Below are 12,859 nucleotides of genomic sequence, written 5' to 3' on the forward strand. Positions count from 1 at the left end.
CGCTGCCGTGGCCGGTGGTGTTGTCCCTGCCTGGATGGTGAGGAGAGACAGCTCGGGTCCGAGCTCAGCACAGAGCCCGCTCCCGGTGGGTTCTCCACGTCTGCGGCACGTAGGACAGTTGGGACCAATTCGGACGGGCGCGTGCCCCCTCACTGTGCCCCCACACGAGTGTGCTATGGGATGCACGAGCAGGGGTGACGTCGCTGGGGCCGGGAGCCGCGCGGCTGGGCGGGCAGGTGGTGCGGAGCCAGGGGAGGGAAGAGTGAGGTGGTCACTTGGTGGTGGCTCGGACAGCAGGAATGTCCCTGGCAGGGTCCCAGGGGCCCCGGGGAGGTCTTGACATCTGGTCATTGGTGACCCGAGGGGGGCTGGGATGGCGGGGGTGGTGAGTGGGGTGTGGCCCGCCCCACGTGCCTCGGTGGGGTGCGCTTTGGGGCTCCCCTCCCCTCTGCCCTGTGAGCGTGCTGTCTGGGTCCCGCTTTCCAGGACTGTCTTTGGTCCCTTCAACCCTCTTGGGCTGGAAGTTTTTGCATTTTGACCTTGGCTCCCGATTTTCGCCTCCATCGCTGGGCCCTGCTGGGGAAGAAGGGTAAGTGGGAGTGCTGAGTTCCATGATGCTTACTGAGCCCCGATCTTGTGTGGCCTCGTGTTTACTGAGCCCCGATCTTGTGTGGCCTCGTGTTTACTGAGCCCCGATCTTGTGTGACCTCAACAGCTTGAGGCAGAAGGAGCAGGACAGGGCACTGGAGCAGCTCTTGGCAGCTCGCTGGCACCCTGTTACCTTTGTCCCGTTGGGGGGACTTGGGGAGCTCACGTAAACGTACAGTTGGATACGTTGACAAAGTTATTCAGTGCTTGAAATCCCTCCTATCTGAATTACATCACTACTTTAAAAAACGTGTATTTGTTTTGGGTGGGGAGGGGCAGAGAATGAGGGAGAGAGAATCTCGAGCAGGCTCTGTGCCGACACATTGCAGAGCCCGACGCGGGGCTGGATCTCAGGGACCCTGGGATCGTGACCTGAGCTGAGATCAAGAGTCAGACGCTCAACCGACTGAGCCGCCCGGGCATCCCCACGTCACTGCTTTCACTACCGGGTGTGATCCCGGGGTGGCGTGTGTCTGTCGTGTCTGGGTGGTGGAGATGCTGTGTGGCAGAGGCTGTGGCTTCTACCCCCGCCCTGCACTCAGGCCTGCGTGTCACTTTGGTGGCTTGAAAACGGCCACGGCGGAAGCAGCCACGCCACAGAAGCGGGCACCTGCTACGAGTGTAGGCTTAACGAAGCGACGGAGAAAACGTGGGGTGAATGTGTGACGGGCGTAGCCGCCCACCGTGAATGGCACACAGAGGTCGAGGAAATCTTCCTCTTCCAGAGAACTGCCCTCCCCGTCAGCAGGGAGCACCCTCGCCCCGTCGCAGACGAACAAGTGAGGCTCCGATGCGCCATCCGTCTGCACCTTCGTCTTGTTAACGCAAACAGAATCGCCAGCCGTCGGCCCTGTGGGAGCCGTACTTGTGCCGAGGGTGGGGGTTGGGGGAAGATCCGGGGGAGCGTCGATGAGCACCGCTGGCCACGCGGCTTTCCGGCGAGAGTGCCGCGGGTTTTACCGTTGCTTGTGAGCGTGAGCCGCTCAGCCTCGTATCCGTTTACTTCCTCGTAGTCGCCTGACCTTCGTCTCCACGCGCGGGTCCCCGGGGCCACTCCCTGCGCAGTCCTGCGCCATCCACGCCGTGGTGTGACCCCAGGTCGCGGAAAAGGGTGTGGCAGCGCCCATCGGGCCCTCCCGGCTCTCCCGCTGTCCCGCGCCCCCCCCCCCCCTCCCCAGGTGATCGTCAGGGTCGCCGAGCTGGCAGGACGTGGGCCTCGTCGGTCGTCCACGGGCTTGATGCACACCATGGTTTCGGCCTGACCTTTGTGGGAACGGACGGTCCCGGAAGACGCTCGCCAAGGAAGACGTTCAGGCCTCCCTTCCCCCGCACCTTGTGGAAACACCCAGGTTGTTGAAGCCTTGGCATTGCGTTTTCCACAGGCGTTCACGGATTAGGGGCCGTAAGCTCGGTAGGGCCTCGGCTGGGCTCCTAGGCAGAGTCCAAGGACGGCCCTTTGCTCTGTGGGCTCTGTGGGGGGACAGCTCCTCGCAGCTGTGGCTGGGGGGCCTGGAGCCAGCGAAAGGCCCCGGATTTCCTGGCACTCAGAGCCCCGTCGGCGCGGCCCCACCTTTGCCCATCATTCCTTCATTTGCCGGATGAGCGTGTGTGACCCTGGCACGTGCCAGCCCTGCCGAGGCCAACCCGCAGACCCGCTGTCTGCGGCTGGCGTGTCCCCTGGAGGGCGGTGGCTGCCACTGCCCTTGGGGGGACCGCGTGCTGACAGTGTGCGGCTGGGGACACAGATCCCAAACAAGGGAGCTAGCTGGGCGTTCCGGGACCCCCAACCAGATGGGGTGATGGCTCTTACTTGGAGAAAAAGGCACTGGGATGGAGACACCCCCGAGCCAGAAGGGCCCAGCAGTAGGAGCAAATGTGGCGGCAGAGGACCCCCAAGGGCTGGGCCGGGGAGGCCCCGGGAGGGCCCCCGGCGGGATGCCATGGGCTCTGGTTTCCTGCCACGTGGAGCGGGGTCTCAGCGGGGGAGGAGGGAGGGGCCGGGGTGGAGAGGCACACGCGTGTGTGGCCCAGTTTGGAGGTGGGGGGCCGTGCTGGCTGCAGGTGGCCGTGGGGTGATCCCAAGGTTGGGGGCTCCTTCCAGGTCGTGCCTGGAGCAGCTGGTGGCCGTAGACAGCGTCCAGCGGGAGGCGGCTCCGTGCGGCGCCGGGCAGAGCTGAGCTACCAGCGAGGTGCCCCGCTGACAAGCCAGAGCAGAGCCCCCAGGGAGGCCGGCGGGTGCTGGGTTGGGGCAGGACGCCTGGGTATTGACCCCAGGAGCGTTTGGGGTCTCACCGACCGTGCCCAGCCTGGCAGGACCGAGGTGTTCGTCGGGGGTGAGGGATGTGGCTCCCAGACAAGCCTTGAGTTTGGGGAAACCCGGGGGTCATGGGTGCGAGCCAACATCGTGAGCCTGGCACGGGGTTGGGGGCAGCGTCCGTGGTCCTGCGTGCCTTGTGGGTTTCAGGCCTCAGACTCCTCCCCGGAGGGCCTGGCACAGGGCCCCGCAGGGCCGGGCAGGAGTTGTGTGGGTGCCGGGTTCTGGGGGTGAGGCTTTGGGATGCTGACTGGGACCCACCTGAGGCCGCACCTCCTCCCTGGCCCTCCTGTTCCCCCTGCAAAGCCTCGGGGTCCACAGCGGCCGCCCCAGGCCGCTCCGCCCGAGGAGTCTGGGGCCGTGTTCCCAGAGGATGGAGACGTGGCAGAGGGCCAGGCGGTCTCTGGGACTGGTTTGCGGGGAGGGGGGAGGCGCCCAGTTCTCCATGTCTGGGGCTCCCCAGGAATGGGGCTTGGGACGGGCCTGCATCCTGTGGGAAAGTGGACACAGTTCATCCCTGGATCGGCCGGAGAGCCGCCAGGTAACCCGGGAGACGAAGCCAGGCCGGGGAGCGGTGCGCACCGCGTGTCGAGGCGGGATGGCGGGGACGCAGCCGGGGCCGGAGACCCGGACCCACCGTTTAAAAAACCTTGGCTGGGAAGGGAAATAAAGTCCTTTGTGGTTTCCAAGTCCAGTTTCCCTAGACACTGCCGCCTTTGTGTGTCCAGAAGGCATTCATCGGGTTCCCAGAGCAGCGTGCTTTGTGTCTCGGGCCGGCGCGGCCGGACTCAGTCCCCTGTGCGGAGGGCGCGGGGCCTGGTGGGTGCTGCCTCGAGCTGGGCGAGCCCCGCCGCCCTGCACCACGGCACCAGGTGCCCCGTGCTTGCTCCCGGGGCAGACGGTTACAGGGCCCTTGCACACCGTCCCGGCTCTGGGCGGGGGTCTGGAGTGGCCACGGCCAGGGTCCTTTCCCGGGGCGCCTGCTTCTGCACGGAGGTACAGAGAGGTGTTCCCTCCGAGGGCTGCGGGGCCGGGGGCAGCAGGTCCCGCTGAGCGCCTGGTCTGCCTTGGGAGGGGGCGGGGGCGGGGGGGGGTGGGCTCACAGGAGCTGCCCTGAGCTGCCTGGGGTGGCCTGCGGGTGCCTGTAGAAGGCAGGGTTGGGGAGTGGGGGGCTAGCTGGGGGGCTGGGGACACGTGGGGAACGCGAGGTGCAGGTAAGATGCGTCGAGAGCGTGCCCGCTCGACTCTGGCTCTGTGTGGAAAGCTTCCCTCTGGGTCACACTTGGTGTCCGAGATCTGGCCTCCTGTCTGTGTCTGAGACGATGCTCCATAATGGTTTTCTGTCTTCCTCTGAAAGTTGGGGGGGGGGTGTACTGGCTGGCACGGTGTGTCCTCCCCAAATTCACGTCCACCGGAATTTGTGAACGTGACCTTACGTGGACTAGGACCTTGCAGGTGTGACTGAGGTGCGGTCAGCCGTCCTGGGGTGGGGTTGGCTACGCTCTGGCCCGGCACAGGGATGCAACACGGTGGGGTCCCCTCACAGGCTGGGCCGGCCCCCGCTGGGGTGGCTGGGGAGTCACGGCTTGTGGTCCTGATCTGACAGCAGTGCGGGTGCTTGGTTCTTCGAGGGGCCCAAGGGGTCTGGGGGAGCAGGGCGACGGGGACGGGAGTGGGCCTCTGGGAGCCCCTCTCTCTGATGGGCTGTGTGTCTAGACCCCCCCCCCCGCCCCCCGTCACAGGCTGACGAGAGTAGCCAGCAGGAGGAGCCCAGGGTTGGGCTGAGCTGGCGGCTGGAGGGATGTGGCCCTGGCTAGCCCAGCGTGTGGGGCCGGGCCCAGGCGTGCGTTGCGTTCCGATGGTGCCGGGCTGGACACTCGGTGCTTTGTCCCCTGTCCTCGTGTCCCCGCCTCATTAGCTTGCTGGAGCTGAACCGGGAAGGACGGCAGCCCCAGCTTCAGGGGCCATAGAGAGCCCCAGACAGAGAGCCCACCCGGCCAGAGCCGTGCCAGGAGTACAGGAGCAGGCCCGACCGCTTTCCGCCGGGCAGAAGTCAGCCAGGTGTCCCGGCTCGCGAGCCTCCGCACCCCACTGTCCCCCGACACCGAGGAGTCCGGCCGGTCTTTTTGGAGTGAAAGGGAGTAGGTGTTGCGTTGCTGCGTTTCCCGTACCCAGGTTTTTATTTCTGAGCTGAAAAAATGGGGCCCTTGCGTGGCTCCGTCAGTTAAGCGTCCGACCCAACTTCAGCTCAGGTTACCTTCTCACAGTTCATGAGCTCGAGCCCCGCGTTGGGCTGTGTGCTGACAGCGCCCTGCCTGCCTGGGGTTCTCCCTCTTTCCCTCTCTCTCTGCCCCTCCCTTGCTCGCTCGCCCTCTCGCAAAATAAATGGACCTAAAAAAAAAGCAATAGGAAAGCATCCTAGGACGTTTGGAGAAGGAGGTTTTACAAACCGCCTGTGGGCCCATAAACCTAATGCAGGGTCCTGTGTCCCCTTTAGTTGTTTTGGACAGCTGTTTGCCTTCACGGTGACCGGGATGGCAGTCACAGCTGCCTGTGTCACTCGGGGATGGTGTCCTGTGGGAGTCCCACGTGATGGTCCAGGACTCCTTGCCCTGCCCCGTCTGGGGGCGGGTGGGTAGCGGGCAGGGCTGCTGGGTCACAACTCGATCTGAGGGTGAGACTCTCCCCACGTGTTGGCTTTGCCCTGGAGACGGAGTCACTGGTTCCGAGGGCGTCTTTGTGCACGGATCCTGCTGCCTTCTGCCGCGTGCAGTGGCTTTGGTTTCCTTTTTGGTGAAGTTGCAGGTTTTTGCTCCAGGAGTGGTCGATTTCCTCTTGCTGTGAATTCCTCTGCCCGGGGAATTGGCCCATCTGTGGACCAGGGTCCTGGAACTTCTGCCCGTTTATTTAAGCAGTCTTAGGACAAGGATAGTAATCGTTCAGCACACCACATTTGCTACACGTATCCCTTGTTTCACTGCATTTTTATTTAATTTCTTTAATGTTTTATTTACTTTTGAGAGAGAGACGGAGAGATAAAGAGTGTGAGTGGGGTAGGGTAGAGAGAGAGGGAGACACAGGATCCGAAGCAGGCTCCTGGCTCCGAGCCGTCAGCACAGAGCCCGACGCGGGGCTCGAACCCACAAACTGTGAGATCATGACCTGAGCCGAAGTCGGACGCTTAACTGACTGAGGCTCCCAGGCGCCCCCCCACTGCATTGTTTTTAGCAAGTGGAAATTTACTTTTGTCCAGTTGATTATCAGATTCTTTTACTCTGTGATTATTTTTGTCATTTCTATTACACAGACTGTTACCCCACTCTAGGGACTTGGTCAGCACGAAGTTCTCTTTTCTTCAGGTGTGTGTGTGTGTTTGTGTGTTTGTGTGTGTGTGTGTGTGTGTGTGTGTGTTTTCCTTCATTCACCCGTTTCATCCATCTGGTGCTCATGACAGCTGGTTGTCCAGGTGGCCGCCCCCCCCACCCCTCCAGAGGAGCAGTGCTGCCCCTCCCCCATGGCCCCCATCGCCCTTTCTGGGCTCCCCTGGGTCCCTGGGGGCACTGGGCATTGTGTGTCCTGTGGCTTTTGCCCCTAGGGCCACACGGGGCCACGTTGTAGTGTCCCAGGCAGACTGCAAGGAGCCCCTGCGGCCCCTCCCCCCCCCCCCACATGCCTCCGCTGTTCTCGAGGACCAGAGCAAGGTCTGGTCCATTTCGGCTGGGCCCTTGCGGGCCCCACTGCTGGCATCCCCTGTTCAGGGCAGGAAAGCTTGCCGAGGGGGCAGAGGGCCCCTGGCAGTGGGGGGCTGTGATCGAAGGGCCCTTTGACAGCCCTGCGCCTGCTCCATATCAAACGGTCCCAAACAGGAAGCGCCTCTCCCCGCGTTGCGCTTCTCCGTGAGATTTCCCCAGTGGGACAGCCCGGGCCGAGTTGACGGGTTCCTTGCTGCTCAGCCCCCTCCCTGCCCGCCTTGCCTGGGGGTGCTGGCCTGTTTTCTGGGGCCGGCGGCAGGCTCCCGGGGTGCGTCATCTGGAGCCCCCGGAGCTCTCTGGTCTGGAGCTCCTGGAACTCTCTGGTCTTACTGCTCTCACTCCTGTCTCAGAGGCGGAGCCGGGGCCTAGAAAGGTGGTAAGCAGCAAAGCAGGCTGCAGCAGTCTTGTCCAGGCCCCCACCCTCGCAGGGACCCAAGGCCTCATGGCCCAGGAGCTGTGTGATTGGGACTCGGTGGCGTTTGTGGCCTCTGCTGTAGGCTTTGGAGCGAGGTCGGCTGGACGTGCAGATGAGCTATTGGCTCTGTCCCTGGGGGTCCTGGTGGGGCGCCTTGCCTTTCCTGGCCACGGCACAGAGACGTGGGGCACCCCATGACACGTCCGTCCCCGGGTGAGTGCGTGGGTCTGAACTTACACGTGTCCTCCCTCGGTGTGACCCCCCAGGTCAGGTCTTTGCTGCCGTCATTCCCGGCTGGAGGAGCCTGGCGGGCAGTCTGTGGGCTGGGGCCGTGCTGGGGAGGCAGGCGGGTGAGTGCGGGGCTCCTGACCAGCCCTTGTGTGTGGGACGACCTCTCTGAGCAAGAATGAGCCGACTCTGGAAGCTGAGCAAGGGCTGCCCAGGCGAGCGGGAAGGTGCCTTAGGCATACAGAGCAGCCTGGGTGGTGACCTGGGTGAGGGGACCAGGCCCAGCCGGGGGACACGAAGCCGGGGCCCCACTGGGTTCAGAAGGGAGCCACTGAGACGCCCTAATGCCGAGCATTCTAGCGGTTTTCGGGTGTCTGCTTCTGTCTGGGCAGCGTGTGGAGCCACAGCTCTGACCGCGTCCTTGATGGTTGGCTGGTTAGGAGGGCTTCTGATGAGACCCAGGGTCTCTGGCCTCCCATGCACCAGGCTGGCCGTCATTATGGCTGGGAAGGTCCTGCTGACAGACTTGGCTTCCTCCTGTCTTGTGGGGTACATGGTGGGGGGTAATGTCGGTCGGGGGCAGTGGTAGGAGCTTGGCCAGCTGAGTGGGGGTGATGGAGGGACCCAGGCTGGTAGGTGCAAGGTGGGAGCCGGTGGGCCCCGAGTGTTCCTTGAAAAGCCAGACTGACCGCTCCCTGAGGACAGGGCTTGGCCACGGGACCGAGGTGTGTGTGGGAGAACCGTGTGTTTAGGCTGGTGGGCGTGCCATGTGGGCAGGTGGCCGGCAGGCGAGTGACCGAGCCTCCCCCCTTCTCTTGCAGGGACCCCGACCGTCATGTTAAGGTAAAGCAGAGAGGCTCAGTGCTGAACATGCTAAGGAGGCTGGACAAAATCAGGTTCAGAGGTCACAAGAGAGATGACTTCCTCGATCTAGCAGAGTCTCCAAATGCCTCGGACACCGAATGCGGAGATGAAGTTCCCCTGAGAATACCTCGGACCTCGCCCCGGGACAGCGAGGAGCTGAGGGACCCTGTGAGTATGCTGTGCGGGCCTCCTGGCAGCGGGAACGTCCCCTGCTCTGCTTGGCCTTGTCCCTGTGTCCGGAAGTGTAGGCCTGGGGGCCATCCCCCGACCTCAGGTGGCCAAGCAGAGCGTGCACTCGGCAGCCCCGTCCTGCCCAGGCTGGCCTCCCCTCTGTCCTCATCTTGTCCCGGAACGGCCCTCAGTGCCCCGGGGTTCATACCCCCCGCCGATTGAGGATCAGACAGCCTGCCTTCACCACGGGTCTGTCCAGCAGCTGGATTTCTTTTCTTTCCTCACTGGTTTTCTGGGTGGCTGGCCGACTTCTGGTGCGGAAGTGAGGCAGAGACCCCAGCCTGACGTTCCCGACCCTCGGCAGCTGGCCGAGCCCAGGCTGGGTCCTCATCGGCCGCCGTGGGCCCGTCAGCAGGGTGCCCTTTAGTGGGGCAGCTAGACAGCGTGGCTACGGTGGGAACTAGGCCTGAGTGGGCCCCGCCTTCTGGAAGCTTGTGTGTCTTCGGGGGCTGGGGCGGGCTCCCTGGCCAGGTGTGATGGCGGGGCTCGCCGTCGTGGGCACCGCTGCCTGAGGCCTCCCCATCCTGCCCGGCATGGGGGACCATATTGGCGGCCTGCTGGCTTCTCCTCTGAGCGCCCGAGCTAGTTTCCTTTCCAGGGGTGGGCTGTGAGTGCGCGTCCTCCCTGGCTCCTTCTATTATTAATGCCTCAGACCAGAGCGGGGACTACGAGTCCGCTCCTGGCGGGACTGAATAATTCACTCGGAGCCGGGCTGCCTGATCAGGTGGGCCGGGCGCTGCGGAGCCGGGAGGGGAGCCTCTGCCGGGGTGCGGGCCGCGGTCCCCAGCTGCTCCTCCAGCCGCAGGGTCCCTTGTTGCCTTGTCTCCTGGTACACGTGATGCAGAGCGCCGCGGGCTTGTCTTGCAAGGAAGGCGGTGTGTCCCCCGTTCTGGCCCGTGCCCCCCGGGCGCCGGGAGCCACGGCTCCGACGGTGGTCTTTGGGTCGAGTGTGCCGGGGGCACCTTGGGAGCATGAGTCCCCACGCGCGGGTCTGAGCTCACCCTGGGGTGTGACAGGGATCCTGCAGAGCACTCTTCTGGCTCCGTGCTCCGTCCGTCTGTCCATCCTGCTGGGGCTTAGCGGCAGCCGCCTTGCCCTGGGTGCTGTCTGCAGAGAGACCCGGACTCACCCTAGAGCACGGCCCCTGCGTGGGGGTGGTGGCCGATGGTGCGGAGGGTCTCGGGACCCAGCCGTGCCCGTGCCCTGCTTTGAGGTCACGTCTGAGGGTGCGGGGAGGTCTGAGGGGTGGCGGGCACAGGGGCTGTGTGAACAGACAGCCGACCGGACTCTGTCCGTGGCGGGGGCGCTGGGCTTGGGCTCCCATGAGGGTTGTGCCATCGACACGTGAAGCTCTCCCCACTGAAGCGACCCGTGACCCGTGACCCCGTGTCCCCCAGGTGGGCGTGCTGGGTCCACGGCATCCGTCGTCCCGGTGGCTGTGATCAGGCCGCCCTCCTGCAGGGTACAGTTGGTTCCCACGGCCGCCTGAGGGGGCCCACGTCCCATGCCTGTCACCGGCTCGGGGCGTCCTCAGGCTTTCTGCTCTGCCGGCCTGACGGGTGAAGAGTGGGGCTCTGATGGCGCGGCTCTTGCTGTGAGGGAGGCTGGACACCTCCGTGCTTAGACTTTGTTCTCTTCACTTGAGGTTTCTTACTGTGGTAAAACACACTTAACGTAGAACTCCCCATTTTAGCCGCGGTCGGGTGTTCTGTTCGCCGGCATTGAGCATGTCACCCCCCCCCCCCCCCCGCCCCGTCCGCCTCCAGAACCGCCATCGTCTCTCCACACTGAAGCCCTGTCCCCACCCGTGCCCCAGCCCCTGGCGCCCACCCACCCCACCCGCTCTGTCTCTGTGCGCGACTCCTCCAGGGACGTCACGTGAGAGAAGCCTATAGCACCTGCCCTTTTGTGACTGGCTGCTCTCGCTCCGTGTCCCGGGCAGAGGAGACAAGTGGACGTGGTGATTGAGAGCAAGGGCGTGGGCGGGGGGGGGGGGGGCGGGGTCCGAGAAGGGGTCGGCTGAAGGGGCTCGCAGAGGGGCTCAGACCTGCGGCCCACCGTCCCCATCGGTGCTCCCGGCCAGCCGCTCGGCTCCCCGGAGCCACTCCTCCCCGTTCCTGCCGTCCACTGGGCTCCGGCTCGGTCTGCCCCACACCCTGAGGGGCCCTGGCTCTCCTGGACCCGAGGGGGCCCTGTAGGGATTCTGGAACCACAAGGGCAAGTTCAGGACGGCCTCGACTCCAGCATCCTAGAGCCTGACCCGCATCACAGCATTTCAGACATGGCCCCATAAACTGGGGGTCGTCCTGCTCGCTTGTGGGGAGGAGCTGGCGGATAGGATGGAGTCGAGCGTTCGTCGGTGCGGAGCCGCCTCTCCTGGCCAGCCTCTGCCCTCCGCTGTGTGGCTGCTGCCTTGGCCGTCATGGGGGTGGGGGAGGGGGAGGGGGAGGGGCGGGCAGGGGAGGGACGAGCTCGTTTGCAGGGTGAGTGGGTCAGGCATGCGCCTTCTTCCTCGTGGCAGGGCAGCTGGAAGTATCCCCAATGCCCGTGTCCACTGCTGCCAGGCCGTGGGGGGTGCAGGTCAGCAGGGGGACTCACGCCCCAGAAGCGAGAAAGTCCCGACAGGTCAAGTGTCAGGGCAGCCACGGGACCCGTTGGCCTCCCACCGTCAGCATCTCCTTGCTGGGGTGTGGCCTGGAGCAGGCAGCCTGTGTCAATGGAGGAGGGGTCACGAGGCCTGTCGAGCCCTGTCCGGGCTGTGGGTCCCCTTCCACCCTCCCCCAGCCTGGAGGGGGCTCACGGAGACCAGGACCAGAGTCCGATCCTCCCCCGTCGCGTCGCGGGGGACGCACGGCTGCTGCTTCTGGCCAGGTCAGCGTCAGGATGCAGCTGTGGGGGCGACAGTGGAAGGGTCCAGTGTGTGAGCCGAGCGCTCCTTGTGCGCCCGGTGGGCGGGGGCCTGGCTGTGCTGGCCTGCCCTGCTCCCCTTCCCCTCCCGTCAGCAGGAGGCGAGCAGCCACCGTGCCAGGCCCCTGGGCGAGTGGCAGCGGGCCGCGGTCATCTGTAACCGGAGCCTGCCCTGCACCCCTGGGGACGTCAGGCGGTGGTTTTAATTAGCCCTCCGTGGAACGGGACAGGCCCCGGTCTGGAGTTCGCTCGCCTCGGGAGCCGCCATTCTTGCAGATTTTACGCAGCCTGGCGCGTGGACGTGCCCACCCCGCCGGCCCGGAGTCCTGTCACTCCAGCTCTGGGGCGCGAGGGGGACAGGTCTCGTGGCTGGGCTCACCCGCCTCCCCGGAGGGTGCCGCGCTGGCCGGCCTGGGTTTCTGTGGTTTCCTTCCCTCTGCAGCCCGAGTGCTGTGGCCGTCAAGAGGCTTAGCATTGTGGGTTTTTTTTTTTTTTTTTTTTTAATCCTTTCTAAAAGCTGACCTCGCCTGGGCTCCACCAGCAGCTGAAGATGTCCCTTCCACCGGCAGGTGAAGCTGAGGTGAAGGGATACCCGCTTCGTGGCAGAGGCCCTCCTTGTCTTCCCGGGGGCTCTGTGGGCCTGGCCCTTGCAGATGAGGGGTCCTCAGGGTACCCCTCGGAGAACCAGTTGACGTGCACGCGGGACGCCTCGAGGCGGCTCCTCTGAGTCTCGGTGTATCTCTCGTAGGCTGGTCCGGGGACCCTCATCATGGCTGCAGGAGTCCAGGACTTTAACCGGACAGAGTTTGACCGATTAAATGAGATCAAAGGTCACCTGGAGATCGCCTTATTGGAAAAGCACTTCTTACGTGAGTACCGGTGGGGGGATGGGAGGATGCCGTCCCGCAGAAGCGCACAGGCTGTTTGGGCCGGGGAAGCCCCGTGACCCCTGTCCCTGGGCTCGGTCGTGGTGGGGACGGGCCTGGCCCCGTGGGCACGGGCTTCCTGAGGCTCCGTCTGCTGCTCCACTAAGACCCGAGCTCTTGTCCGCGCAGCCGCAATGTTGTTGCTCGGGGGTGAGGGGGGCGCCACCGGGAAGGGATAAAAGGCTCCCTGGAGAGTCTGATGCTTTCAGGGAATGTGGTGCATCATTTCCAGCACTTAGCTCACAACGGGTCAGAGCCTGGCGAAGAGACCGAGACTGTCCACTCTGGTCTGTTTGCTGTCGCATCGCGGAGGGAGGGGGAGCCCGAGGATTTCGCCGTCAGGTGGCCGCACGCCTCGGGATCTGGGCCATCGGCGAGCTTAACCACACCTCCCCGCTGCCGCGAGCCGTGGCCTCTTGCGTGGCAGTGGTAGAAACTGCTGTGGAGGCGTCTCCCGGGTCCTGGCACACACGATCTCATTGGACGTCCCGCCTCCCTCTGTCTCCCTGCTCTGCAGACGGGAACCGCAGGGCTGGGGAGGGTGACCTTCCCCGGGGAAGCCCTCTCGCCGGCG

At 64.7% G+C, this 12,859-nt stretch overlaps 1 protein-coding gene across 3 annotated transcripts in view; it reads left to right on the forward strand.

The window, feature by feature from the left end:
• GRAMD4 (GRAM domain containing 4) overlaps window positions 1-12,859 on the forward strand; it is a 75,812-nt gene that overhangs the window by 26,111 nt on the left and 36,842 nt on the right. For all 3 annotated transcript variants that reach the window (XM_043562932.1, XM_043562933.1, XM_043562934.1), the window contains exons 2-3: window positions 8,179-8,389; window positions 12,108-12,228. In XM_043562932.1, the coding sequence (XP_043418867.1) occupies window positions 8,179-8,389; window positions 12,108-12,228 (332 nt within the window). The remainder of the gene's footprint in view (window positions 1-8,178; window positions 8,390-12,107; window positions 12,229-12,859) is intronic.

Source organism: Prionailurus bengalensis, chromosome B4 (genome assembly GCF_016509475.1).
Source record: "Prionailurus bengalensis isolate Pbe53 chromosome B4, Fcat_Pben_1.1_paternal_pri, whole genome shotgun sequence".
In the NCBI taxonomy this organism is placed as follows: Eukaryota; Metazoa; Chordata; class Mammalia; order Carnivora; family Felidae; genus Prionailurus; species Prionailurus bengalensis.